This window comes from Sphaerodactylus townsendi, linkage group LG10 (genome assembly GCF_021028975.2).
Source record: "Sphaerodactylus townsendi isolate TG3544 linkage group LG10, MPM_Stown_v2.3, whole genome shotgun sequence".
NCBI classification, from domain to species: Eukaryota; Metazoa; Chordata; class Lepidosauria; order Squamata; family Sphaerodactylidae; genus Sphaerodactylus; species Sphaerodactylus townsendi.
Window position 1 is genome coordinate 950,439 of NC_059434.1, and position 27,493 is coordinate 977,931.

General features: G+C 47.7%; 1 protein-coding gene across 3 annotated transcripts in view; it reads right to left on the bottom strand.

The window, feature by feature from the left end:
- Positions 1–270: 270 nt before the first annotated feature.
- FOXJ2 (forkhead box J2) overlaps positions 271–27,493 on the bottom strand; it is a 106,564-nt gene continuing 79,341 nt past the window's right edge. For 2 of the 3 annotated variants that reach the window (XM_048509975.1, XM_048509973.1), the window contains 5 exons: positions 20,172–20,480; positions 19,934–20,035; positions 19,541–19,741; positions 11,769–11,861; positions 271–2,492 (listed from right to left, as the gene is read on the bottom strand). In XM_048509975.1, the coding sequence (XP_048365932.1) occupies positions 2,413–2,492; positions 11,769–11,861; positions 19,541–19,741; positions 19,934–20,035; positions 20,172–20,480 (785 nt within the window). In that variant the 3' untranslated portion in view covers positions 271–2,412. The remainder of the gene's footprint in view (positions 2,493–11,768; positions 11,862–19,540; positions 19,742–19,933; positions 20,036–20,171; positions 20,481–27,493) is intronic. The other variant, XM_048509976.1, reaches the window with a different exon arrangement.

A 27,493-nucleotide genomic window follows, 5' to 3' on the forward strand; every position in this document is an offset into this window, starting at 1 on the left:
GCGCCAACATGCAGAGTGCCCTGAACAAAGCCTTAGTTCACAGCTATCACTATGCCAGCAATGATAAATGATTTGGCACCCTGGTATAGCAGCCCTTTGTGAGCAGCTGGGCCTTCTCTTGCTGGAAATGCAGAGGTCAGAAAAGATGCCCATCAAAATACAGGCTTTGTTTCAGTAAAAAGAGAAAATATTTTCCAAGAATCCAAGCCCAATAAATTAAGTTTTACTCCATAAGCTATCATGAACAAACTAAACAGTGGTACCAAAAGATTAAACATTCACTTTTTTATTAAGAAAGCATGCACAAAAATAAATTTGTGAGGCCACATCTCTCTCCTATCTCCTTGACAGAAAGCATTGTGGGTGGCCCTGCGAGAGGTGGGCAGGTGAGGATTGCCTCTCCTGGAGACAGGCTGGCACTGGGAGCTCACCTTGGGCAGGCGGTGCCAGCCACTCACAGTTCTGAGTCCTTGACTATATCTATGTGATCCAATGGTATCCCACTCCGGAACAATGCAGGTTGTTCAGAGGCAGAGACTCGGGTCTGGCTGACTTGCACACTGACCTGCATATATTTACATGTACAAACAAGGCGCAACTGACTATGCAAATGAGGACCTTCTGAATACATAAAGGAGTGATCTTTTATTAACCCCCCACCCCCAGCCTCCTTTGAAAGGCAAGCAATCCTTCAGTGAGGACTGTTTGTAAGTATCTTGAAAAAAGCACTGATTGGTACCCGGAGGAGATCTCTCCCCCTCCTTGCGACAAGAACCTCCTGATCACACCATCCTCTTCTTGGGGCAGGGCAGTCAATAATTAAAGCTCCTCCACAAATTGGGCTCCGGTATTCTCCTCAGAGGACCCAACAACGACCCTTTCCCTCCCAAGATCAAAAAGTCCCTCCCCCCTCACAATCCAATGAGGCAGCCAGTTAAAATGCTAAAGAACCTCCCACCCGCGTCACAGCAGCCTGGTTCCCACAGCGTTTTTGTTTCCAGCTTCGTTCCCCCTCACACAAAGCAGACTTGCTGCTGGAAGATTAGGGAAAGCATGAGGAGAGGTGGGTGGTGGGAGGCATGCTAGAAGTTGAACACAAAGAGGGAAAGAGGGGAGCCCCTGCCAGGACCAGCTCCTTGACATGGCTGGAAAACACCCAGCTGGACTCCTGCCCTTCTTGGCACCCCCTGGTCCACTCCCAGCCTCTGGCCTTTCCTCCCTGGACCGCCCCCCCCCCACTGACTCCTCAGCATTGCACTCCTCGTTTCACCTCCAGACAACCACAAAACAGGAAGTGTGAACGGTTTACCTATACAAGTGCGGGAAAGACTCCCTCAGTTTCCATCCTCACATCACAAACCACAACACCTTCCAGAGAATTGAGGGGGCGTAAAATTTAGAACTTTAATTTTTTGTAAAAAAAAAAAAAAGCTTGCAGGTCAAGGGGCACTTCTTGATTTGCATTTCTTCTCTGCATATTCAAATAAGAAGCCTTGCTGCATCACTAGAGAAGGCAAGATAGAGAAAGGCTCACCCTGAGGAGTCTGGTTCCATAAAGGTGTCCGACCCGCATGGGGGCACATGGATGCAAGCGACACAAACAGCACCGGCCTCATCTGCCTGGGGCAGTGATTGGAAAAGGGCAGTGTACAAGACAGGGCAAGTCCCCCGTCCCCCCAGACATCTTTCCCAGAAACTCAGGCCCTATTGGCAGAACACTCCCCACCAAAATGCTGCAGCTAGAACAGACCTCCATTGCCTCTCTTTTTGGCAAGGCTCCAGTCCAGCTACTCCCCGCTCTCGAGGCCTGCCTTCCTCTGCCCCAGGTGTTTCCCTCAAGTTGCTGTCTCAGCTGGAGTGGGAAAACTCACAGACTTTAGAACACCTTTCAGCACCCTCCCCTCCCCCTCCCCTCTCACTGTTACAACATTTAAGAAAGAACATAATTATTACAGACTTTCAAGATCCACAAGGCTCTCTCACGCTTGCAGCTGGTACAACAGAGTCACTGATGGACCGTTCAGCACAAGTGACACAGGAAGTAAAACAGGCCCTCCAGGATTTCTCTCACAGCACCACAAAACAGTCTTCAAGCCCTCCCTCACAAGCTGCCAGGCAACATGTCAAATCCGAGGCCAGGAGACAGAGTGAAAGGGCTGTGCACAATTATGGATAATAATAGTAACAACAAACTAAAGAAGAAAAGAGGCCAAAACAGGGAATTAGGAAGGATTATCTTCGGCAGCGTCTTGCAGCAGCTTCTCTGGCAGAAGTAGAGAATATAGACCTATATACAGGCAAGGCAAAGAGGCTGAAGGGCTCTGTGACCAAGCCTACCGCCGCCCCCCCCCCCCTCCAGCTTCCCTTCCCACACAGCCTATGCAAAGGATGTGCAATTAAGTCTGTAACTTGCTAGGTGATCAAATCCCAGTTGAAATCATCAGGGATTTCCTCATTGGTGCCTGGAGGTGGCCGTGGAACCAGATGATGACCTGAATACATTGGGGGGAGAAAGAAGAAAATGGGAATTAATGGACTGTAGCGTTTAAAACTAGCTAATAATTTCCACGACAGTGAACCAGGCCTCTGCTCAGAGCCTGGGAGGACTCCAAGGACCCCACCTTATGTACCAGGAGAACTATGATCCTGGTCCAAAAATTATCAAAACAAAACTTTATTGCTATCAATATCTTCCACACTGCATACAATTGTTCTAGTTGTGCACATTCTGAGAATTCCTTGGCACTTTAAATTCAGCTTGAGCTCACAGAATGCCTAAATAATGGGAGGGAGGAACCACTTGTGGACGTCGGAAGGCACTGGATGGCTCAGGCGAGGCTGATCTCTCATCACATCTCATAAGCGAAGCTGGGTCAGCCCTGGCAAATATCTAGATGGGAGTCCTCCAGGGTTTTTGTGACGCTGAGGCTGGCAGTGGTGAACCACCTGAAAGCCCTCCCCAGGGCTCCCCTCAAGGCTGATGTGATGGCCAAAAAGACAAGAAGAGTGAAAGCCAACATAGCCCCCATCTGCAGGTTGAACTCACAACTGTTTGTCACCGCTGAGCTGCACATCTATTCCCTGGGCAGGTGTGGTTCATTTCCCCTGCCCAGAGAGACAACAGTCTGCAGGGAGCATGATCTGCCCTGTTGCTGTCTGACTGGGGCAGCTGGCTTTGAAAGAAACAGACATGGATTTGTGAGCTATAAATCCCATTTGCTGCATCAGAAAGGAAATCTATATTTTATTATGACAAATGTCAGAGAAAAGCAGGAACATTCCAGAGGGAAAGCACCACAGGTTTAACACCTCCACCAGCAAACGCTAAAGAGTAGTGGGGCAAAACGTTTTAGGAATGGGAAATGGAACTATGGCTAATTCTAAGCCCTACAGAGACACACACAACAGGGAGGAGAAGAGTTAAAACAATCTGCCTGACACCCAGGGCAGGATGAACAGCATCCTTGGTCCGGCTGCCTGTCATGCCAATCTCATGCTTCCCCGTGTGGGTGTGTGTGGGTTGCAGCGGCTAACAAGACTCAGGTAACACTAGTTCCAGTAGTACAGGGAAGCTACTATTTCACTTTCTGATTTATTTACTAAAAAAATAACCTTTGCAAGGTGTTGTTTCCTAGCTCATCTGTGTTGATATTTTGTAGGGTTTGCGAGAGCCCGAGGCCACAGCAGGTGGAAGCTAATGTCAGCTCCACACCCAGCCACACCTCTGGAACGCCCCCACTCACCGGTGGAGGCAGCGGGGGCGCGGGAGCTCTGCACTTGGTCTGCCTGCTGTGGAGGGCCACGATGGCCACCCTCCAGCAGATTTGCCCCTATGTCGGGGTAAGTGCTCCAGAGAGGGCAAATCTGCCAGCGCAGCCCCACACGAACTCCATAGGTAGATTTGCCCCCTCTCCAAATTGGGCTGTAAGAGGTTATTGGGGAGTAGATTTACTGAGGTAAAGGTAAACTTGAGTTCTACCTAAATCCCTAAAGTCTCAATATGTGTTTTTTTGGGTTTTTTTTGGGGGGGGGGCAGAGAAAGGGTTACGTAACATCAAATGGGGTTTGGATTACTTGGAGCACCCAGCCCCATGGCAAAGCAGCTCTCCTGGGCACCTGCTGCCTTGGGACAAGTGGAGGAGGAGGAGGAGGAGGAGGAGGAGGGGCAACTGAGCATCCTGCCCCACCCCCCTTCCTCTCCTCCTCTGCCTCAGGCTCACTCATCAGATCTCTCCCGGTTCTGCTTCCCCTTGTTCTCTTCTGCCAGACTCAAGCCCTGCCCCTTGCTTTTCCCTGACCTTCAAATTATAGAGACACAATTTTAAAAAGCACTGTTTCATTGTCCATAAATTGCTAGAACCTACTAGTCAATGAGTATGTCTTATGAGGCGAGAATCACCTGTCAAAAATGCCAACTCATGAAGTTTACCAAGAAAAGCATTAAGGCTTGAGTATCATTAATCAGCAACTATTACTCTGATCATACTGAACACAGTAAGCAAAGCCCCATAGATTATTGCAAGATTTGTCTGGGCAGATAACTTGCTTTTATATTTTATATATACACTAATCTGTACATTTGTATTTTAGGTATATTCCCACTACTTGTTTTATGGTTGCCTACTATCTGATTACTAGGTAAACCCTAAATATAGACATTTTATGTATTGTCGAAGGCTTTCACGGCTGGATTCAACTGGTTGTTGTGGGTTTTCCGGGCTATGTGGCTGTGGTCTGGTAGATCTTGTTCCTAACGTTTCACCTGCATCTATGGCTGGCATCTTCAAAGGTATATCACAGAATTACACACTGTTACACACTGGACTTCTTTCTGTGATAAGCATAAGCATAAGCATAAGCATTTTATTGTCATTGTGCACGCACAACGAAATTTACAGCAGCATTCCTCGATGCACACAATTTCAGACTCATACAATTTCAGACTCATGCAATTTCAGACTCATACATCATCATCCTCCACCCATCCCTACATAGCCCCAAATACATCAATATGAAGCAGCGGAGTTTAGCATAGCCACAGCTCTAGAGTAGAAGCTGTCTCTAAGCCTCTTTGTCCTAGTTCTGAGGGCCCTGTATCGTCTGGCCAGATGGTAGCAGTTTAAAAAGAGAGTGTGCTGGATGAGACGGGTCCCTTAGAATATTTTGGGCTTTATTTAGACTTCGGGCATTATAGATTTCTTCCAAGGAGGGGAGAGGGCAGCCGATAATCCTTTGTGCAGTATTGATCACCCTTTGGAGCGCCTTCCTATTCGCCACTGTGCAACTGGAGAACCATACACAGATGCAGTAGGTTAGGATACACCTCTGAAGATGCCAGCCACTGATGCAGGCAAAACGTTAGGAACAAGATCTACCAGACCACAGCCACACAGCCCAGAAAACCCACAACAACCAATAGACATTTAATTTTATTAGCAGGATACAGTTTGCTTCCAACAGTTGAATATATTGGAATATGCTGGATGGAAAGAAAATTTTCTTGAGCTTCTGGAACACAGAAACTATCTCACATGTGTTTTTGCATTGTCCACCCACCCTCACGTTAACAACACTGCTACAGCCAAATACTATCAAAACAGATTACAAACCACACTATCACCTTGGACTACTAAACATTTGTCGGGTTTTGCATATGGACATCAGATTTATTACTGTGGAGACAAGTTTATTGCTCTCAGCCTCCGATCATGCTGTGCTTGGTGTTGTGCTCTGAAGTGGCGGGATGAGTCCCCAGGAATGTGCTGCAGTGGCGGTACAGTCCCTGCCCTTCAACCCTACCCTGAACCTCTTCACAGCCTTCTCACTCATCAGCATCCAATTGCAGAACACTTCCTTTCTGCAATACAACGGCTGCTCCCACATGACGTCTTTTGGAGCCAACCAGGTGAAAGAGAGAAATAACACATTGCATTATAAAAAGACAACTACAGGAAGCTGCTGCAAAATATGTGAAACCCATCAGTCCACAGACAGGCTGAGGAAATATGCTGCATGTCACCCCAAAGTGCACAAACAGGCTGTAAAGAATTATGTTGAATGTCACCCCGAAATTCATAGAGAGCCTGTGATGAAGTATGCGTAGCGAAGCATGGATGCCCTGCTAGTAAAAGATAAAGATCTGGGTCATTGCTGACCCATGGGATGATGTCACATCACAGCATTTGAAGGCACATTACATTCACAGGGTGGTTTGCCACGGCCTTCCCCAGCCATCTACACTCTCCACCCCCACCCCCAGCAAGTTGGGCACTCATTTTATGAACCTTGGAAGGACAACTTTGAGCCTGTTACCCGAGAGCAGAGCTTCGACTGCATATTGCAGCTTTCCACTCTGTGCCACGGGGCTCATAGTAACATTTAGGAATAATCCTAAGACCGTGGTGGCAAACCTTTGGCACTCCAGATGTTATGGACTACAATTCCCATCAGCACCTGCCAGCATGGCCAATTGGCTGCGTGGTTGCCGGCTTCCCTCCGTCCTGCCTGCCAGGGCTGCTTGGCTCCAGGCTCCCTAGGGGCCACAGGGCAGGAGGCTCAGTCAGCCAGGGCTGAGGAACCTGCCCTGCTCCTGCTGCACGACCCTCAAGCAGCCTGCCCAGCCACTGTCGCCTCCACAACCCCCGGATCAGCTCTCCCTCCTCTGAGAGTTGTGACAGGCGGGTGGGCAGCATCACCCTGCATGCAATCCGGCCCTCTGCCCCTCCCTCCCTCTGCCCCTTTCCTGGGTCGCTGAGAACCAGGGCATGGAGCGGCGAGGGTTGCCCTTCCCTGGCCAGCCAAGGCACCAGCAGTGGCAGCTGCAAGGCACAGTGACTCCAGCCCAGCTCCCTCCGTCTCACAAGCCCTTTACTTCCCTCCTCTGCCTCCTTTTCCACCTCTAGCCACTTATTTATTAGTTTCTCCCCTCTCCTTCCTTCACCCCTCTGTCCCCTGCTCAGTCTAAATTTATTGCCTGAAACTATTTATTGATTTGCACTCCCCTTCCCCCCCCCTCCCTCCTTTTTGGAACTATTTGTCTTATTCCCCTTCTTTTCCCCCTCCCCTTTTCCTCCAATGTCACTTTTCCTCTCCCTTCTCTTCTGAACCTTCTACTGAGCCCCACCCCCACATTTTCTTGCAATATACAGCAAGTAAACATTATTTTTTCTTGAAACTGTCCTCAGTGGAAGCAAAAGCAGTTTTATGAGCAACAAATTCAAATTGTTTTTGAACAATTTCAACAACTTCACCCAAATTGCTTCATTTTTTATTGGTTATTTCTAAAAGTCTATCTGTAGAAGGAAAGCCAGTCAAACTATTTTATTTACATATACTCATTTTCATCAATGTACGACAAACACTGAGAACGCTGCCCTCTTCAAACCCGGCTGTGGCTGTGCTCCTTCCCCAAATCTCCAGGAATTTCCCAGCCTGGAGTTGGCAACCTTACATGCATATGTGCTTACATACACAAACAAGAATAAGAACATAAGAAAGAGCCTGCTGGATCAGACCAGAGTCCATCTAGTCCAGCACTCTGCTACCCTCAGTGGCCCACCAGATGCCTCTGGGAGCTCATGTGCAGGATGTGAAAGCAACGGCCTTTTGCTGCTCCTGTTCCTGAGCACCTGGTCGGCTAAGGCAGTGGTTCTCAAACTGGGGTTCGGGGCCCCTTTGAGGGGTCACCTAAGACTCTCTGCATCAGTGTTGTCCATCTGTAAAATGGGCAAATGTTAGGGTTGGGGGTCACCACAACATAAGGAACTGTATTAAAGGGCCGTGGCATTAGGAAGGTTGAGAACCACTGTGCTAAGGCTTCAGATCAAGGAGGATCAAGATTGGTAGGACTTCTCCTCCATAAATCTGTCCAAGCCCCCTTTAAAGCTATCCAGTGAGTGGCCGTCGCCACTTCCTGTGGCAGCATATAATAATTATGACCAAGCCCTTTTTTCATTCTGTCAATGTCTGTATCGATTGCTCTGATCATGTAAGTTCTGCTGCTCAAGGGCCTGGATCCCATGGTGTGCTTTGAAAGAAACATTCAGCACTATGCCTGCCAACCTCCAAGTGAGGTCTGGAGATCTAGAATGACAACTGATCAGCTCCCCCCGAGAAAAGGGTGGCTTTGGTGGGTGGACTCGGCAGCTTTACGGCAGCCTCCCTGCTGTGCCCAACAGCCACCAACAGCTGCCCAGCGACCACGGCATTTGGGTGCTGTGTGGTTTCCGGGCTGTATGGCCGTGTTCTAGCAGCATTCTCTCCTGACGTTTCGCCTGCATCTGTGGCTGGCATCTTCAGAGGATCATCCCACCAAGAGGTGTGCAACACTGTGGACTCCCGCATCCATCGCGGCAAGCTGCAGTATCTGGTAGCATGGGCTGACCTTCCGGATGGGTTCAATGAATGGGTGGCTTCCAAACATGTCCTCGCGCCACAAATGGTCAGGAACTTTCATTGAGCTTACCCAGACAAACCAGGGGGAGGGGCTTAAAGGGAGTGGGATGTTAGAAGCAGGACTGCAGCCTACTGCAGTTGGAAGAGTGGGACTGCAGTTGGAAGAGTTGGGGAGAGCTGAACGGGGATTGGTTGGAATTGTTGTTGTTATGTTGCTAGGCTACCATGTTGGAGCCTATAACTGTTAAAGCAGAAGAGCCTGATCACTGATTGACAGTGGTTGTGACAGTTGGCATATAAAGGAGGGAGCTGAGGGGCGGAGCTCTCAGTTCTGGCACCTTGTGCCTTGGATTCATCAACTCAATAAAGCCGATGAGAACGAAGCAGCGTGGTTGAGTGGAATTGATCCTCACACTTACTCTCTTTCTTCTGCATAAACTGCCTCGAGGATGTCTGTTCCTTTAATACATTGATACAAAGCACATCCTGGAGCACAGTACAAGATAGTCCTGCTTGTTCTTTCTAATACTCCTGCACCAAATCCAGGATGCCTCAAGAATGGCAGCTATTCAGCCATTTCCAAGAGAAAAACCCCAGTGATGCCCAAGGAAGCTCCCATGCTGCAAATAATAAGTGGTTCAAACAGTAGTGCCACTGTAGGTCAGTGTCACCACAACACATCAGAGGATGTAATTTAGTTTGGCTTAAATATTCTACAAGTCTGTTTGCATGGTGGGGACATACAGAAATCCACAACAGATGTGGACCTTCCTGGCTTTATCAACTGCACTGCTTTCCCCATAAGGCTAGACCCCTGATCAGTCAAAATGGTCTTCAAGCCTATCTAGAGGAAAATGGCAGACTACTCCAAGGAACCCCAGACTGATGGCCCCCAGCTGACAATGGGCACAAGGATCAGTGCAGCTCCCCCCCAAAAAACCCTGCACTGACAGTTTTAATCAGCAGAGGTCATTAGCTTGGATTTTCCGTCCTGCTCCCTGGGAATTGGTCAGGCTTCACAGATGATGCCTCCATGTCTCTTCATTGCTGAGGACGGTGGGCTTCACAGTGGTCTACAAACTGGCCCCTGTAGAGTTAAAGCATCCACCTCCTCCTGGGACAGCCCCATCAAACAAGGGATGAAGATCAAAGCCCACCGGTCCTTGGGCCAGTGAGGTACCACGGCAATGCGTTCATTCTCAGGACCAGTCCCAACCCACGCTGCCTGGCCTCCAGTGTCCCAATCTCCACTAGGGGAAGGGCTGGCAGAGATTCCAACATCTGGTCCCACCTGCCAGTGTTGGCCTTTATGTTGCGCTTGCAGTATTTGTTCAAATACCCGGGCCTGTCAGTTAGCCAACTGCTGTCACGGCCATAGTTGACCATGTGCTTGGCCTCGCTGCTGTCCTAAGGTCCATGACCACCATTGGTCTAGACCTGCCAGGAGGACCCCACAGACTCAACTACTACCGTGTTTCTCCGAAAATAAGACCTACCGAAGAGATATCTAAGAGACAGAAAAAGTGCAGAGAAAGGCAACGAGGATAATTGAAGGATTGGAGCACCTTCCTTATGAGGAGAGGCTGCAGCGTTTGGGACTCTTTAGTTTGGAGAGGAGACATCTGAGGGGGGATATGATTGAAGTCTATAAAATTATGCATGGGATAGAAAATGTTGACAGAGAGAAATTTTTCTCTCTTTCTCACAATACTAGAACCAGGGAGCATACATTGAAAATGCTGGGGGGAAGAATTAGGACTAATAAAAGGAAACACTTCTTCACACAACGTGTGATTGGTGTTTGGAATATGCTGCCACAGGAGGTGGTAATGGCCACTAACCTGGATAGCTTTAAAAAGGGCTTGGACAGATTTATGGAGGAGAAATCGGTCTATGGCTACTAATATTGATCCTCCTTGATCTGAGATTGCAAATGCCTTAGCAGACCTGGTGCTCGGGAGCAGAAGCAGCAGCAGAAGGCCATTGCTTTCACATCCTGCATGTGAGCTCCCAAAGGCACCTGGTGGGCCACTGGGAGTAGCAGAGTGCTGGACTAGATGGACTCTGGACTGATCCAGCAGGCTTGTTCTTATGTTCTTGTTCTCCCAGCTGACCACAAGTCATGGGTCTGAAAGCAGGAAATGGTTCATCCTGATCTGTAACTACTGGTAAGGCTTATTTTTGGAGTAGGGCTTATATTTTAAGCATCCTCCCAAAATCCTGAAAAATCATGATAGGGCTTATTTTTGGAGTAAGAAAAGAAGAACATAAGACCAAACCTGCTGGATCATACCAGAGCATCTAGTCCAGACTCACACCTGCCTGTGTGTGTGGGGGAGGGGGAGCTGTTTCACCTTTGATATGCTAATAGGCCTTTCCTGCTGTTTTGTTTCCTTTGATGCTTGCAATTGTAGCCAAAGTTGGCAACCCTGGTGCCAACCCAGCAGGGGGAGGCGGCAGGTGGCTGGACACTATCACTGCGCTGCCCTTGAGATGTTCAACTCCAAAACATCTTCCTTTCAGCTGCATCATTCCCACATTTCATGAGAACCAGGGAGGGGGAATTCCGGTGAGAACCCCACAGGGATAAATATTAACTGTTTTACTATAGCCCACCACCACTGGCTTTGCCAAGCCAGGTGCCAGCTGTGTTCAATAAAGACTTCTGATCAGGTAGCCAGGGCCTGTTTCTTGACTTCAGTCTGAGGAGACCTGACAAGTGTCACAGCCCACTCCCTCCAGTAATACTGCACATAAATATAATGATCATTTGAGTGAGGTTTTAGAAGAAGCATCCGTTTTAGGAGGAACCACAGAAGTCGCACACTATGATTCAGGCAGGAAGCAAAGAAAGCCAAATTCTACCTCAGAGAATTCAACTTTGTTTTTGTGCTCAGAATAAAGCAAACCAATTAACTGTCTGCAAATCTTCCTCTCACATACAAAACCCTGGTGCCTCTGGCCCATACCCCAGATAAAAGAGCAGAGAGAAAAGAACCACAGGGGAAGGGGGGGGGGGTGCTGTTTCCCCAAAAAGCGAATGGTTGGAGGGATGGGATGAAGAAAATTGTCAATGGTCACATCAATGTCATGTCATGATCAGATGATGAGTTCAGGTGGAATTTTCTTCTAAAATGACTCCTCTCTTGACACACATCTAGTAGCAATGACGTGACGCCGATGAACACTCTAACCATCTACAATTTTCTTCATCCCATCCCACTAATCGCTTCCCTTTCCTGGAGACAAAGGGATGACTGCAGAGAACAGAGGTCTTATCCATGCCACTGTCATGACAGAAGATACAGTGAAAGGCAGCAAAGAAGCCCTTTAACATTCAGCCTGCAAAAGGTACTTCAACGCTGTCTCCTTACCTGGACGATTATAGGCTGGAGAGTCCTGGGGAGGAATCTGGTACATTGGAGATGGTCCAGAATAGAGATGTGGAGGCTGACCATAGGAGTTCACTAGTAGAGAAATGGAGGAAAAGATATTCAATAGCCTCAGGGACTGGCTTGCAGCAAGGAAACCAGAAATGCTCCCAATGGCTTCTGTATGTTCCCCAAAGCCTCTCTATAGCTTTATACAACGGTCATCTTTAGGTCATGAAACTGGGGTGTTTCCTGTTGTGTTAAAGAAATCTGGTCAGTTGCTCCTTTCCAAGACACTGAGACAACTATAGTTTTTGCTCATCAAAAAGACCAAACCTGAAGAATACAATTTAACTTTCTCTTCACAAAACACGGGTCTGTTTCGGGTTGCATTAGTTTCCTTTCTAGAGATGAACTCATTTCGCTCCCTACCGATCACTATACATATGAGTGTCTCTTCTCAAATTACAAGACAAAATTGGAATACATTAGATATGGTAGCTTTTAACAGACTTATCTTGCTATCGTTTCAAAAGAGGTTAGTTTATCCTTGCAAAGAAATCCAGATAAATTATTAGTCCATGACTTTTTTTTGCCCCAGACACTATCTATCTTTCATTTTATAACATATGCTTTGTCTAGTTGCCTGGAAAAACTTACTGCACACAACAAGGAAACAGATTAGTATTTGGACTAGTCAGATAACGCTTTCTTCCATTGTAGCATAAAACAGATGAGATTTAATCTGAAATTCAAACAACTATCCAGACAGTGCATCGTCATAGCAGCAACTATAACATACTGGGTAAGAAGCACAGTCCAATGTCCTGTACCAGATGTGAAGAACAACAAAATAGTCCTGGAGCATATGTAACTCCATGGGATTTTGATTGAAAGGAATGAATAATAATAGTGGATGCATTGCTATTAAAGTGTGATATCATGTGCTACCAGGTCTTTTGCCTGAATGTAAAAGATTAAAAGCAAAGAGGAAGTACTGAAAAAAATCTAAAAGACAAAACTGTTTTACAAGAAATAAAATATTTACAACAGGTATCTATTAAAAATAAGGAAAATGGAAACAAAACTGAAATATGCAAAGCAAGAGAACACTGCATTTCCAAATAAACCTGGAAAGCTTATAAACTGAGAAAACAGAAAGAAATGAATGATTTTGACTTTTCAAGAAGGGGATAAGAATTTAAAGGACAATTTGTCAATTCAAAAATATTTTTAATAATTATTATACCAACTATATAAGGGACAAGAGATCTACTGGCAAAAAACAGAAGAATATCTTAGAAAACCAAACTGACCAAAGACAACAGAAGAGCCAAGAGGCATTATGAACAGCGCCATCACAGGTCACCTCCTTACTTGTTTATATTATTTCTGGGAGTACTGAATAGAGACATAAGACGTGACATAGACTAGAGACATAATAAAATCTTGTATAAATCAAGAGCATCTGCTGACAATACAGCATTGACCTTAGAAGAACCAGCAAGGAAAAGGGGAAGCAGACGGAACCTGGACACTGTCTACACCAGGGGAGTCAAATAAGAGGCCCGGGGCCTTGAGAGGGCTTATTAGGCCTGCAAGTCAGATGAGGCAAACCTTACCACCTCACTACTGCTGCGGCCCGGCGAGTCCATTGTAGGCTCACCAGTCCAGGAAACCCCCCTCCCAATCTCCCCTGGTGAGCCCCCGCCCCAATCTGGGCTGGTGATCCTGCTGTGGGCTTGCCATCTACCGCAGCCACCACCCATCCCCCAGTGCCAATCTGGGTTGGCAAGCCTGCTGCGGGCTTGCCAGTTCGGGCACCCACCCCACTCCTGTTCTGCCCTGGTTAGCCACCCCCTGCCTGGGCAAATCTGGTGGGCTTGCCAGCTGAAGCAGCCACTCCACCCCCCTCAGTGCTCACCTGGGCTAGCAAGCCTGCGGTGGACTTGCCAGCTGAGGCAGCTCCCCCCTCTCCCCACAGCCAACCCCACGGCCGGCTCAACAGCCAAGGTAGCCATCCCCGCAAGTGCCCATCTGGGCTGACGAGCCGGCTAGCATAACCAAGACACATTCATGCCATATCCAGCCCTCGTCACAAATGAGTTTGAAATCCCGAGTCTATATTATTCAGAAGGATTAAGTTGACAAATTAAAATCAAACGGAAATTTATGAGAGGGGATAGGTAAATTAAAAATCTCTCAGGATTATAAACTGCTATCCTGACAAAAGCTATATCAATAGTACATATACAGCTGATGTCCATATTAAGTGACCAACTTAGATCACATGTATTTCAGCCTTAAAGGCCTTCCTCAGGGATCAAAAGTAAACTGTTTCTTCTCTCTCATATGGGGGGGGTGGGGAATGCAGATTTATAAGCCAGGCTATTCATTCCTTCGGGCCATGGATGAGTTTTTTTTTGTTTTTCCCCTCATTTCTACACCTCCCCATGATGCAGCACGACTACACCATCCCTGGCCGCTGCGAAACTCCCCCTCCCCATGGACTGGGCTGGCTATCTCCTAAACCAGTGATAGCTAACCTTTTTGAGACTGAGTGCCCAAATTGCAACCCAAAACCCACTTATTTACTGCAAAGTGCCAACATGGCAATTTAACCTGAATACTGAGGTTTTAGTTTAGAAAAAAATGGTTGGATCCAAGACGTGCGTTATTCAGGAGTAAGCTTGGTGGTAGTCGGTAGCTTTGCTTTGAAGCAACCGTGCAACTCTTCGAACAGGTTAATCATGACCCTAGGAGGGTTTACGCAGAATCAAACCCCATTGCTAGCAACCGAGCAGTGGCTCTAACGTTAGTGTAAATAACAGTGGCGACAGAGGGCACCCCTGCCTTGTTTCTCTTTTTATTTCTATATTAGTCGTTTGGTCTTCATTTATTCTAATTTTGGCACTCTGCTTTGTGTATATATTCTCAATCCCCTTATAAAAATTACCAGTAATTCCTACATGTTCCATGGTAGCAAAGTTGAAATCCCAATTGACCCTATTGAAGGCCTTCTCTGTGTCGAAGCTTATTATAGCCATTTCTAACTGTGGGTTATAATTTAGAATTTCAATAATATTTACTACTGATCGAATATTTTGAAATATTTGTCTCTCCGGTAAAAAACCGGCTTGGTCTTCATTAATATGCGTACTTAACACTTTTTTCAATCTATCTGCTAGAATTATCGTATATATTTTATAGTCCACGTTTAGTAAGGAAATTGGACGAAAGTCTGTTATCTCTGGGATGCCTTCTTCTAATTTAGGGATCAGTGATATCATAGCTTGTGTCCATGATTCTGTAATTACCTTCCCCTCAACTACTTAGTTTATAATATCTGTCAAGGGGTTTATTATGTCATCTACCAATGTTTTATAATATAATGCTGAAATCCCATCATTACCTGGTGTTTTATTTTTTTATTTTGATCTGTTCGTTGTTGATTATTATTTGTTCACCTAGCTTGATCTGAGATATTATTTTCTTCTCTTTTTGTTTTTAAGTTTGTTTGCCAGCCATTTGCCAGGTTTATTTCCTATTTTGTTTCATATATAGTATATTTTTAGTAACTTCATCTGTTGCCATTAAATTTAACTGTTCTTTACAGAACCTGATTTTATTCTTAATTTTTTTACTATCTGGTTTTATTACCAAGTCTTTTTCTAATTTTTCCAGTTCTTTCTCTAAAGTTTTTTTTACCTTAGATCTCTTTGTTTTCTAAGTTTAATTTCTGTGCTCAGACAGTATCCTCTTAACACCGCTTTGTGCGTATCCCATATCACTCCCTTATCTTTAATTGAGTTTGTATTTAGCTCCCAGAATTGCTGTAATTCTTTTCTAATTTCTTTTAAACATGTTGTCTTTCTTAATATCCAATCTTTAATTTTCAAATTAGAGTTTCTTGTCTTTTTTCAAATTGACAATGTATTGGATTGTGATCTGATACAGTTTTACATTTAATTGTTATTTCATTGGTGAACACATTTAATAATTTGGCTGCCTAAAACATGTCTATTATGGAATGAGACAAGTGTCTTCCTGTATAGTAGGTAAATTCAAGTGAGTTACCTGCTTTTTCCCTCCAAATGTCACACAGATCTAGGTCTTTCATCATTTTAAAAAAGGCTTTTGGTAATTTTCCATCTTTCCTGACAAGGAATAAGAAACATCTGAAAAACCTAGAGCAGTAGGTTGGAGGGTAAGCATGATCACATTTTGTAAAGTCATATCTTGGAATGTAAATGGGCTTAACAATCCGTTAAAAAGGAAAAATGTCTTCCATCAGCTCAATAAAGATAAATTTGACATTACTGCTCTAGGTTTTTCAGATGTTTCTTATTCCTTGTCAGGAAGTCTTTAGCCTTGGCCACACTATTGATGTTACAGTATCTGGAGTTGTATTGAAAAGAGAGTCCCTCTGGGATGTTCCACCTAAAATTAATGTTATTTAATCTAAGCGTATGCACTAGCAGTTGGTAGTCCTAATGCTTTTGTCTAATCGAATTTGGGATCTCCTTTAGTACAATCAAATCCTTGCTGCCAACTTGAAGTTTAGAAGATGAGTGAAAGTGTAGCACTTCATCCCGCATGTCCTTTCTGGCAAAGTTGATAATAATGTCTCTAGGTAATTTGCTATCTTTGGAGATTTTAGAGTTGACTATACATTCTATCAATTTCTCTGGTGGCTCCAATCTCTGACAGGCCCCAGATGTTGCTCAAAATAGGGATTACTCGTTCTGCTAATCATTCATTTTCTCTTTCTGGAAAGCCTCTGATTCTTAAATATGTTTCTTTTTGTCTATATTCTATCATTGCCATGAATTCTGTTTGTTTCTCATGTTGTTCTCTTAATGTTTCCAGTTTATCATCCACTTCTCCGATGTGCTCTGCGTTGTCTTTCAATGCTTTTTTAATTCCATTGAGTGTTTCATCAATTCTTTTTAATTGTGTAGTGTCCCTTTTAATCTCAGTCAATTCTTGTCTCATTTCAGTCCTGATTTCTACCAGCTCCTGCTTCATTTTTTGTCTCATCTTCCCTAATTGTTCCTTGGTTTCACTTTGAAAGTTCATTACTATTTCAATAAGCTGCTCAATCCTTGAGTCGCTTTCGTTTGTTCTATCTGGAGTACTCATGACTTGGTTTGCAGTTACTTTAAAAGTTTTGATTTCTGCTGCGTTCTTTTGCGCTGTCATTGCTGTTGTCCGTTTGAAGTTCTTCCCCTACTTTTTTCCCTCTGATTATTTTTTAGTAAGGTAAATATAAAAGTACTTATCTTCACACCTTACGCTAATTCTCTCTTATAATGCTCGTATTTCTCCGTCATTCAACAGGCGTCAGCCATTTTCTCCCTTCTATGTAGTTTACCATTCCGCTCTATCCTCCCCTCTCCATGGTTTCTTTTTTTATTACAGTAGTCTTGATTCTCGAGTGGAGAGCTAGAGAGGTTTGGAGTTAATTATTTCCTGTCTTGTTTCATTCTCTGATTGGTGTTTCTTATTAGTTCTTCCTGTGGCAGCAGGCTCTTCCGGTTTAATCCATGGCATTTGTATGGGGGGGGGGGGGTGCCTTAAAAGATCCGCTGGCTTGGGAACTGCTCCAGCTCCTTCCAACTTACTGCACTCCCCCGCTCCGTTCGCCTCCCAGTTTGAACTCACCGGCTAGCAAATTCACCTTCAATCAGTCCCCGCTCACTGGACACTGAAGGTCTCTCTCCTGTTCTTTGGCTGCAGTGGCATTGACTGCGATGATCAAGCGCCGCCCTTTGCTGCTTCCTCCGCTCCTCAGCCACACACCGTTTCTCAATGCAGCACAGTTGAAGGACTTCTGTATTCAGTCTCGTTCGTTTTAGTGTATCGTTTAGGCGGTTCCTATGGCGCAGCCTTCCCCATATCAGATGGCTCACCCTCTCTTGTTGGAAAGACGGGCATTGGAGAGATTGTAACGTACAATTTCTCCTCCGTCTTGTTCTTTAGACACTCCTCTCCCAGAAGAGTGGAGGTTTTTATCCCCTATTGCAGGGATTTTGAAGATTGGGTGAGATTTCTCCAGAGGTTTTTCTGGAGACATTCGGCAGCTACCATTCTGGAACCGGAAGTCTACCAGGTCTTAGGTTTAACGCTAATAATGGAGCCCAGTGGCCCAGGTCAGCCTAGATGTGGGGGGGGATTTCCCCCCCATATGATGAACTCTGTTTGCACGTGCCCACAGAGAGGGCTCTGAGTGCCACCACTGTCCTAAACGGTTAGCAATATCGAAATGTTAATAATCCCTTTCTTCCTTTTTTATGTTTAGCAAAAAAGGCCCTTATTAAAATGTTCACAGAACTACTCAGAAAGAAGTTATGGCCTGGAATGCAAATGAATGTCTGTTGGGACAGCCATCCTGGAATTGTGACATCACAGACAGCTGCACAAATTCAGGCACATGACAGCACGCTCTACTAGCAATGATCTCCTGTAGCCATTCACTCCCTTCAATTAAAGTTCCCCAGACTATATAGGTTATTGTGACATTTGCCTCTACACTAAAAGACATTTCAGAAAAGATGAATGAATCCTGTGCATTTCACCCCCTTGTTGGGCCCTCATCAACTTGAAAGGCCTGGATAAACTGTATTGTCGAAGGCTTTCACGGCCGGAATCACTTGGGTGCTGTGTGGTTTCCGGGCTGTATGGCCGTGTTTTAGCAGCATTCTCTCCTGACGTTAGGCCTGCATCTGTGGCTGGCATCTTCAGAGGATCCTCTGCAGATGCCAGCCACAGATGCAGGCGAAACGTCAGGAGAGAATGGTGCTAGAACACGGCCATACAGCCCGGAAACCACACAGCACCCTGGATAAACTGTTGAATTTCAATAAAACCTGAAGTTTTCTGATCCTTCACAGCAAACTGGTCTTTGATGTCTTCCTGAGTTTCCTAGGTGAATCATAACGAGGCTGTCGAAGGCTTTCACGGCTGATTCGATCTGGTTCTTGTGGAAGTTCGGGCTGGTTGTTCAGGTTGGGGGATTTTAGCCTTATCTAAAAGGCCTGCATCTATGGCTGGCATCCTCAGAGGTGTATCACAGAGAATCACAGTGTATCACAGCGTGAAACAGACTTTTCTCTGTGATACACCTCTGAAGATGCCAGCCACAGATGCAGGCGAAACATTAGGAACAAAACCCACCAGACCATGGCCACACAGCCTGGAAAACCCACCAGAACCATAACGAGGCTCTTTTGGCTGTTTAAATCTGCTACTTGTTAAGTGTAGAGTAAAAAAATGGTCAGCAGCTCCCCCAATTGGATTTTTCTGTACTGGACATAGTATTAGGTCTGGCAGGACAGAGCCATGTTCCCTTCTTGAAACCCCGACCCCTGTGCCTCCGCAGACACACCTCCTGCAGGCAGGATGCTGCTGGACATGTTGGAAAGCCCATCCTTTGCAAACCTGAGCATATCCAAGATGGCAACATTCATTTTGTATCCCGGCTGCACTTGGCAGAGCACAACTCCTGTGGACCACCCCCTTCCCCCCGAAGCACGGCCAGCAACAGTGAAGTCAGCAAAGCCTTCAAAAACACAGACAACATTCATCTGCTCACTGCCTCACCTTCCCCAGAATAACCAACCAAGGCTAGGACAGATTTTGGGACCTGCCTGTAACTGTGGAAAGCCCAAGATTTGCCCCTGAGGCTGAATCCCCTGAGAGGCCAGCCCAAACTGAGCCATGGTAACCCAGATATCCCTTCACCTCGTCCCCTCACAGAACACCTTTCTTGGTACCTTGGTTCATGGGCTGCTCTTGCTTGCCACTGCTCATGGCACAGGACTCGGAGATCCGGGGAGGCTGCTGTGGGCCTCCCAGGTGAGGGAGCTGGCCGGTCTGGGTAAGGAAGTGATTGAGGGAGTCACAGAGGTTGGCAATGTGATGCTGATCGAGGGTCCAGTTCTTACGCTCAGCTTGACGTAAACTCTCCATCAACTCTGCAGGGGACCGGAGAAATAGAGAGGCCAGAAACTATGAACTGGTGCTGCTCTCCACCCCGGCCCAAAAGCTTCTTCCCTACGCTTTGGTCTCCACCTCTACAACTACCGCTACGTTGTACACCAGGGTGTTGTCTGAAAGACAGGGTGTGAAGAGCATAAAGAGGCCAGGCCACACAATCAGCCACCTACCTGAGAACTGAGAGTGTTCAATGCTTGACCAGTTCAATCGGTTCACCATCTTGAAACTTTCTTTCAGGGAATCAATGTTGGAGCACCAATCAGGGGTAAATGCTGGGGAACGAGATGCAGACAAATGAAATGCATGGCAGGTCCTTTGTATTTTGCCCAAGTCACCCAGAGGGATTGACAGCCAGGCAGCCAAAGCAAAGCAGGTTAATGTGCTGCCACCATCCCTTCTACAACTCACCAAAGCTAGCACTGTTGATGGAAGCCTGTGATGGCTGCTGCTGCTGCTGTGAATGGGAGTGGGGGTGGTGCTGCTGATGCTGGTGATATCCTCCATGCTGCATGGGAGAGGGGTGGATGGACATCACAGGAGGCGGGCCATAGTTGTCACTGGCTTGCTGCTTGGCACCCTGGGCTGGGCAGCCTTCTGGGGTTGGCGTGTGGAGGGAAGGTGCAGCCCCCACTGCGGAGGGCATCTGCTGCTGCTGTTGCTGGTACATATAGTAATTGTGATTGGAGGGCTGCATGTCACCCAGCAGGGAAGAGAAATCTGAAGGGCAGAATTAAGAGGAAAACATTGAAGGTCAAAGTCACTGGGAGAGGTCATCAGGAGGCTTGGGCGGCGCTGCCACCAATCTGTAGATGGTACCCAGCTCAACCGTTCTTTTCCACCTAATTCTGAGGATGCTATTAATGTTCTGAACCAGTGCCTGGATTCCATAATGAACTGGATGAAAGTGAAAACAACGTTGCACTTACCTGTAACTGTTGTTCCTCAAGTGGTCTTTTGTGCAGGCACACACTGGGACTGCACTTGCGCAGGCCAGCCAGAGTGACTGAATAGCAAGCTTGCTTGCTGGGCACGGGACGGAGGCACGGGACGGAGACCGTCCTCATCACCATCACAGACATGCTCCGCATGCAGCTAGACCAAGGCGGATCGGCGCTGCTTGTGTTACTTGACCTCACAGCAGCGTTTGATGTGGTCGATCACGACCTTTTGATCCACCGCCTGGCAGCCTCTGGAGTGCGGGGCATCGTCCTTCAATGGATTGCCTCGTTTCTCCAGGGTCGGGGTCAGCAGGTGTGGTGCGGGGACGAGGCTTCCCAAAGGGCTCCACTTAGTTGTGGGGTTCCCCAGGGAGCCTTACTTTCCCCGCTCTTATTTAATATCTACATGCGACCCCTTGCTCAGCTGGTGCGGAGCTTTGGGCTGGTCTGTCACCAATATGCGGATGACACCCAGCTCATTCTGTTGATGGAGAGGGGGGCGACCTCTGCCCCTGCGGCTCTACAGCATTGTTTGGAGTCGGTCGCTGGTTGGTTGAGGCAGAGTAGGCTAAAACTTAACCCAACAAAGACGGAGGTCCTCTGGCTGGGCCGGGGGGAGAGACCAAGGGATTTCCAGCCGCCTATTTTGGAAGGGGTCACTCTGGCCCCGACATCCCTGGCTCGCAGCCTGGGGGTCCGCCTGGACTTTGCCTTGACAATGGAGAGCCAGGTGGCCCATGTAACCCAGGTTGCGTTTTTTCATCTTCGCCAGGCGCGGCGGTTGGCCCCCTATCTCTCCCGGCCCGACCTAGCCACCGTGATCCATGCGACGGTCACCTCGAGGCTAGATTACTGTAACTCGCCACGCGGGCCTTCCCTTGCGATTGATCCGGAAGCTGAAGCTGGTCCAGAATGCAGCGGCACGGCTTTTGACAGGTGGTGATTATTCAGATCACATCACCCCTGTGCTATGCCGTCTGCACTGGCTCCCAGTGGAGTTCCGGATCGTCTTCAAGGTGTTGGTAATAACCTTTAAGGCCTTACGCGGCATGGGGCCCTCATACCTACGGGACCGCATCACCCCTTATGTCCCACGAGGGCCACCGCGCTCAGCGGTGGCAGAACTGCTGGTGACCCTCGCCCCGCGATGATGCGGTTGGTTTCCGGACCCGGGCCAGGGCCTTTACGGCTCTGGCCCCTGCCTGGTGGAATGCTCTACCTCCATCAGTTCAGGGCCCTGCGGGACCTTGGCGAGTTCCGCAGGGCCTGCAAAACAGAGCTATTCCACCGGGCCTTTGGAGAGGCTGGCCGCGGTTTTATTGCCCCCCACTGAAACATCGGAGTCAAAACTGAGGCTGCCATTCTCCATCCCTTGTTATTTTGGTCGGGCCCACTGTTGATTCCATCTGGGCCCGCCTGCTCCCTCCCTTTTTCTTTTTTCTATTACTCACTTCTCCCTTTTTAGCCTTAGGATCGGGCGCCCGTTTTACCGTTTTATTGGTCTACTGTTTTACTGTTTAAATTGTATATGATTGCTGCTGGATTTTAAATGTGTTAAGTTATGTTGTTGGAGTTGCTGTCGGAGAACAGCCATGTTGGAAGCCGCCTCGAGCCCCTCGGGGAAGAGGCGGCCTATAAGTTTGAAATATAAATAAATAAATAAATAAAGCTTCTGTGAAGATTTCAATACTAGAACCTTCCAGAATGCTCCTACACCTCCCAACCAGAGCCTCCAGGCAGCTTTTCCCACCTAAAATGTTATGTGACTGGGAGAGTGGAGGAGCACTTCCCTCAGTTCTTCTACTGCCACCACAGGATCTGTCCAAAAACAAAGCCCTTAACCATCAGTGGGCAAATCAGGAACAGACCACAGTGGGGGAGGAGAGAGGGATGTGTGCCTGCACAGAAGACTACTCCTGGAACAACAGTTACAGGAAAGTGCAACATTGTTTTACCTCTTTGTGGTCTTCCATGCAGTCCCACATTGGGAAAGTAGCAACCAACTTCCACACCAGGTCGTGGAGTAAGAGTCTATGACTGAAGCACTGACCATGCTTTTTTATTAAACCAGTCATTTAGACAACAAAAGCAGAACTGCCTTCCCCACAGCAGCATAGTGAAGCGAGACCCGCCCCCCCGACCTAACGCTGGGGCCCCCGCAGCTGGAGAGGAGCCTCACGTTCCCTTCAAAGCCGACTGTGGCCCTGCAGCAGGGGGACAGTCAGACACCAAGCCCTCAGACTTACCTTCCCAGCAGCCCAGAGAGGCCCGCTGGGGGGACAATGTGGCCTCTGCAGGCTGGCCCTGTTTGGGCCACAGCCCCCCCCCCCAGGTTGGCTAGCCAGGGTGCTGGTGCTGGCCCCGACCCCAGTATCAATGGCGGAGGTCAGCCGGCCGCCCCACCTCCACCCTAAGAGGCTGACCAGGGATTGGCGACCCAGCGCTGGATGGGGCCCAGTCGCAGCCCCGGAAGCCGCACCCAACTGGAGCGGTGTCAAGGGGAAAGTGGGTGGAGGGGCGAGTGGAGGAGATAAAGAGGGAAACAGAGAAGCCAAGGGGGAGGTGGTGATAAGAGGAGAGAGAGGAGGAAGAGGAGAGGAAGTAAGTGAAGCGGAGAACAGCAGAGGAAAGGAGGGCGAGACGGAAGAATAGCAAGATTGGAGGAAGAGAGGCAAAGCAAGCTGGTGGAGGTTGCCAAGACCAGAGTGAAAGCTCAGGGACTAGGTGGAGTGGCACCGCTGGAAAGGAGGCGAGGAGGTATTAGCTGGCAGGGATAGGCTGAAGGTCCACCCTGTGGACTGAAAGCCTGTCTGAAAACCAGCTGTCCGGCCACTGCCCAGGGTGAGGACAGTAGTAAAATCCACCGTGAAGGGAAAGTGGGGAAGGAATCCACCCAGCAGGGGGAGGGGGGCAAGGCAGCAGCTCACAGGGACCACAACTCCTGAGCATATTGACCCACACAATGATGAAGGGATGCATCAGTAAACATTTGGAGATCCCCGGAGCGTCCCCAAAGACAATACTATGCAGCAAATTTTGGGTGTCAGACTATCATTTAAGTGACCGCAATACTGATCTGTAGAAATATGTTTGGATTGACTATCCCTGTGAGGCCTAAAGTGGTACAGGAACCAATTTTGAAGAGGCCAAAGGTGAAGACATGCTTGCAGTACCACTGAAGTGGTAGAGGCCATGAGGCCCAACAGTTTCTGAATGGATATGGCTCTCTGAAAGTGGTTGGAGATGAACCTCAGGATCTGGGACTGGATTGCCAGTGCCTCTGTATAGGCAACATGGCTTTCATGTGAACAGAATTCAACACCACCCCAATGAAGTCGACTGACAGGGTGAGGTGTGACTTCTCAAAATTGACCAGAAGGTCCAAGGTGCTCTAAGCAGGCCAAGGTCATATCAATTTGGGCACTCAGGGAGTCGGGGGAGTCCCACATCAACAACCAATTATTGAGGCAGGGGAAGATGGTACAACTCTACAGGGCAAGGTACTCGATAACCCACGCCGCACATTTAGAGAAAACCCTGGAGGCGGTGGCCGGCCCAAATGGTAAAACCATATATTCATATAGTGCCTTTCCACACTTAAAACGAAAGAAGCGGCAGCAGTCAGGAATGTGGAAGTTCACATCATGGAAGTCCAGCCCCACAAACCACAGTAAAAGGGTGAGCAGTGGAATGATGGCAGCCAGCGTTCGCCTTCAGAACTTGCAGATACACGCATGCTTGTTTAACACCCTCAAATCCAGGACTGGGCGCTTCCTTCCAGATTTCCTATCTCTCAGGAAGTACCTGGAACAGAGATCGACCCCTGGCTGTTCTGCGGGGAAAAGGTCAACAGCACCCTTAAGAAGCAATGCCTCCACCTCCTGCACAAGCTGTGGAGGGGGGGGGGGGTGCCAAGGAGAACTGGGACTCCAAGCAGTGAGGCAGAGAAGTCCATTCCACAGAATAACCGTATTTTATTACATCTAGAACCTGACAATCAACAAGGATAGAAATCTCAAACATCCTGAAACTGACACAACCTGCTACAAAACAAGGAGGATGCCAATCATGCCTTTGGCTTGCCCTTGGACCCTCCTGCGGAAGAGGACCTGGGCCCTCTTTTGTTCTGTGGCTTAAACGAGCCAGGCAGATTGTAAGGCTGGCAGACATTGCTACAATATCCAGAAGGTTGGGGTGGTTAATGGGGTTGTTTCTGGTAGGAGGAGTGCCTGGAGAAATAACTGGGCTGAAAGGAGGGGGCAAGCTGAGGAACAATGCCCAACAGTTGAGCAGCCGTAGACTCTTTCTTGATGCTATGAAGCACCTCGACCATCAAAGACCATATTTTCAAATGGGAGTGGGTGTCGTTGTGGAGGTTGGACAATTGAAGCCAGGCATGCCGATGTCTTGGACAAAGTGTCCACTAGGTGTCTGGTTGCGAGCCTTTAATTTGTGCGGCCCTAGCCCTTGACTCACCAGGGATAAGATCAATAGCCCTGCAGAGTTGCTCCCACGTGTACACCTGGTACCAAGACATACTCCCCAAAACAGTACAGATTTGCATCACCAAAGTGAGTACAGTTTGCAACACAATAGGTGCAGTTTATGACACTCTTTGTCCTCAGAGAAAAAATGATCTCCCTGATAACAAGGCTGCAAGCTCTTGGTGACCATCAAATTCGGGGTCAGGTGTTTAAATAAGAAGCCGCATTCATCTTACCGGATATGAAACAGATTTTCCACCTTTTTCATGGAGCCAGAAGCTGATGCAGGCTTGGCCCAGTTGCAGGTCACAATCTCCAGGAAACCTCTGGCCATCAGAAGAGCCATGGGGGCATTATCCAAGGTATAAAAGATGCCAGACACAGGATTGGAAGAAGCTCCAAACTCAAAAATTTGTGAAGGCTCCAACCTCTTAAGAGGGGTAGTTGGCGCTGGTGGGGCTCTCAACATTGAAAAAAAGTTATTGTACAGCGTCATAAAGTAGGCTGTCAACCTCAATGGTATCGGCATCAGTGCACGCCTCGACATCAAATGCACTGGCGTCAAGTGTTCTCAGCGTCTCGAAACATGCAAGTTGGAGGAAGCGTCGTGGCCCGAAGTAGAAGGAGGGCAGGTGACAGACCTTGCAACGAGGATGAGGACCCGTTTCAACACTTTGGAGACACCATCCGGCGAGTGGGGTTCGACATCAACGAAGCCCATTGCATCTGATAAGCTGCTCTTGGCGGCAACATCAATCGATGCCAGTAATGCCTCTCAACATCGAGGGCTGTATCCATGATCCCCAGAAGCCCGAAGGGAGCAGGATGGGAAGCATCAGCATTGAGAGGACTTTACCTCCAACTTTCCTTCCCTTTAGTTTTACACTGAGTCAGTTTAGAGCATTTAGTGGCCTTCTTGGGTGGCAGCTCAGAGGAAGCCCAGGAAGGGGCTGACTATATGGTCAACTGAGACATCGGAGCCACAAGGGAAGCAACCGGGGGGGGGGGGGGGGTTTTGACAGAGTCTCCCCATGAGGGCCCTCAGGAGCCAGAGATTTCTCCCTCAGGTAGGATCTCAAGCGTGAAGTTCTCACAACCAAGGCCTTGGGAGTGAGCACAGAAACAACAGGTAGAGGGATATGACCTTCATCCAAGCATAAAAGGCAGCCCTTGAGCTCGTCGTTTCTCAACACTTTAGCTCCACAAATTGAGCACTTTTGAAGGAGTGCTTCTCCTTTGATCGACATGCTTAAGTAGAAGTAATTTTACCTCAGAAAAGCTGACTGAAGAAGCTGAGGTAAATGACGCTAACAGAGCAGAGCAGGCTTGCTACTGTCTTCCACGGAGGCAGCAGAAGAACTGAGGGGAGTGCTCCTCCCCCTCCCTCCAAATCACATGACCTTTTAGGTGGGAAACGGAAGGCCACAAAGAGGTAACAAGCTGACTCTTAATCCTGATAAGACAGAGGTTTTCAAAGCAAAGTAGGGAGCCCAGACTATTCCTGTCTTGCAAACCCGGGTTCGCAGCTTGACATGGCCATCTTCTGAGAAAACCAGGGGGTTGCTCAGTGTGCTTTTGCCCAGCTGCATCAGCTGCTGCATCAGCTGTACCCATTCCTAGTTTGGCCCAATCCATCCAGTGAACCACGCCTTGGTGACATCTTTTGCAATGTCTTCTTGAGGCTACCTTTGAATCTTGTGCAGAAGCCATGGATAGACTGCTGCAGAAAGCAGGCAACCCTTACCGTACAGTGAGTACACTGGCTACCAATCCTCTCCTGAACCCAACTCAAGGTGTTAATTTTTTCCTTTAAAGCCCCTTATTGCTTGAGGTTGGTTTATCTGAATGACTCCCTCCTGCCACACATTCCTGCCCAGGAATTCAGATCAGAGGGAGGGGTTCTCCTGACCATCTCACCACTCAAAGAAGCTCACCCGGTGGGCACACGAGAGAGGCCTTTTCAGTGGCAGCCCGACACTTAGAGAACAGCCTCCCCAGGGAGATGTACTTCCCACCTTCAGAAGGCAGCTGAAATCAGTTTTATTTAGGACTGCATATGACTATTACTCTTCATTAGCAGTCCTAATTGAGATTTCCAATTGTGGTCTTTTATGTGTCTTTTATCATTGTGGTTTTGTTTACACTTACTTCTGCAATGTAGAAAGGCAATTAATAAATGCTAAAAAGAAAATCATAAATTAAATAAAAGATGCAAATCCAGGAGATGACCAGCTTGATGGCTGCTCTTTCCTAGAAGTGCAAAGCCAGCATCCCTGGCAGCCCCAGACATCACAAGGCATCAAAGAAA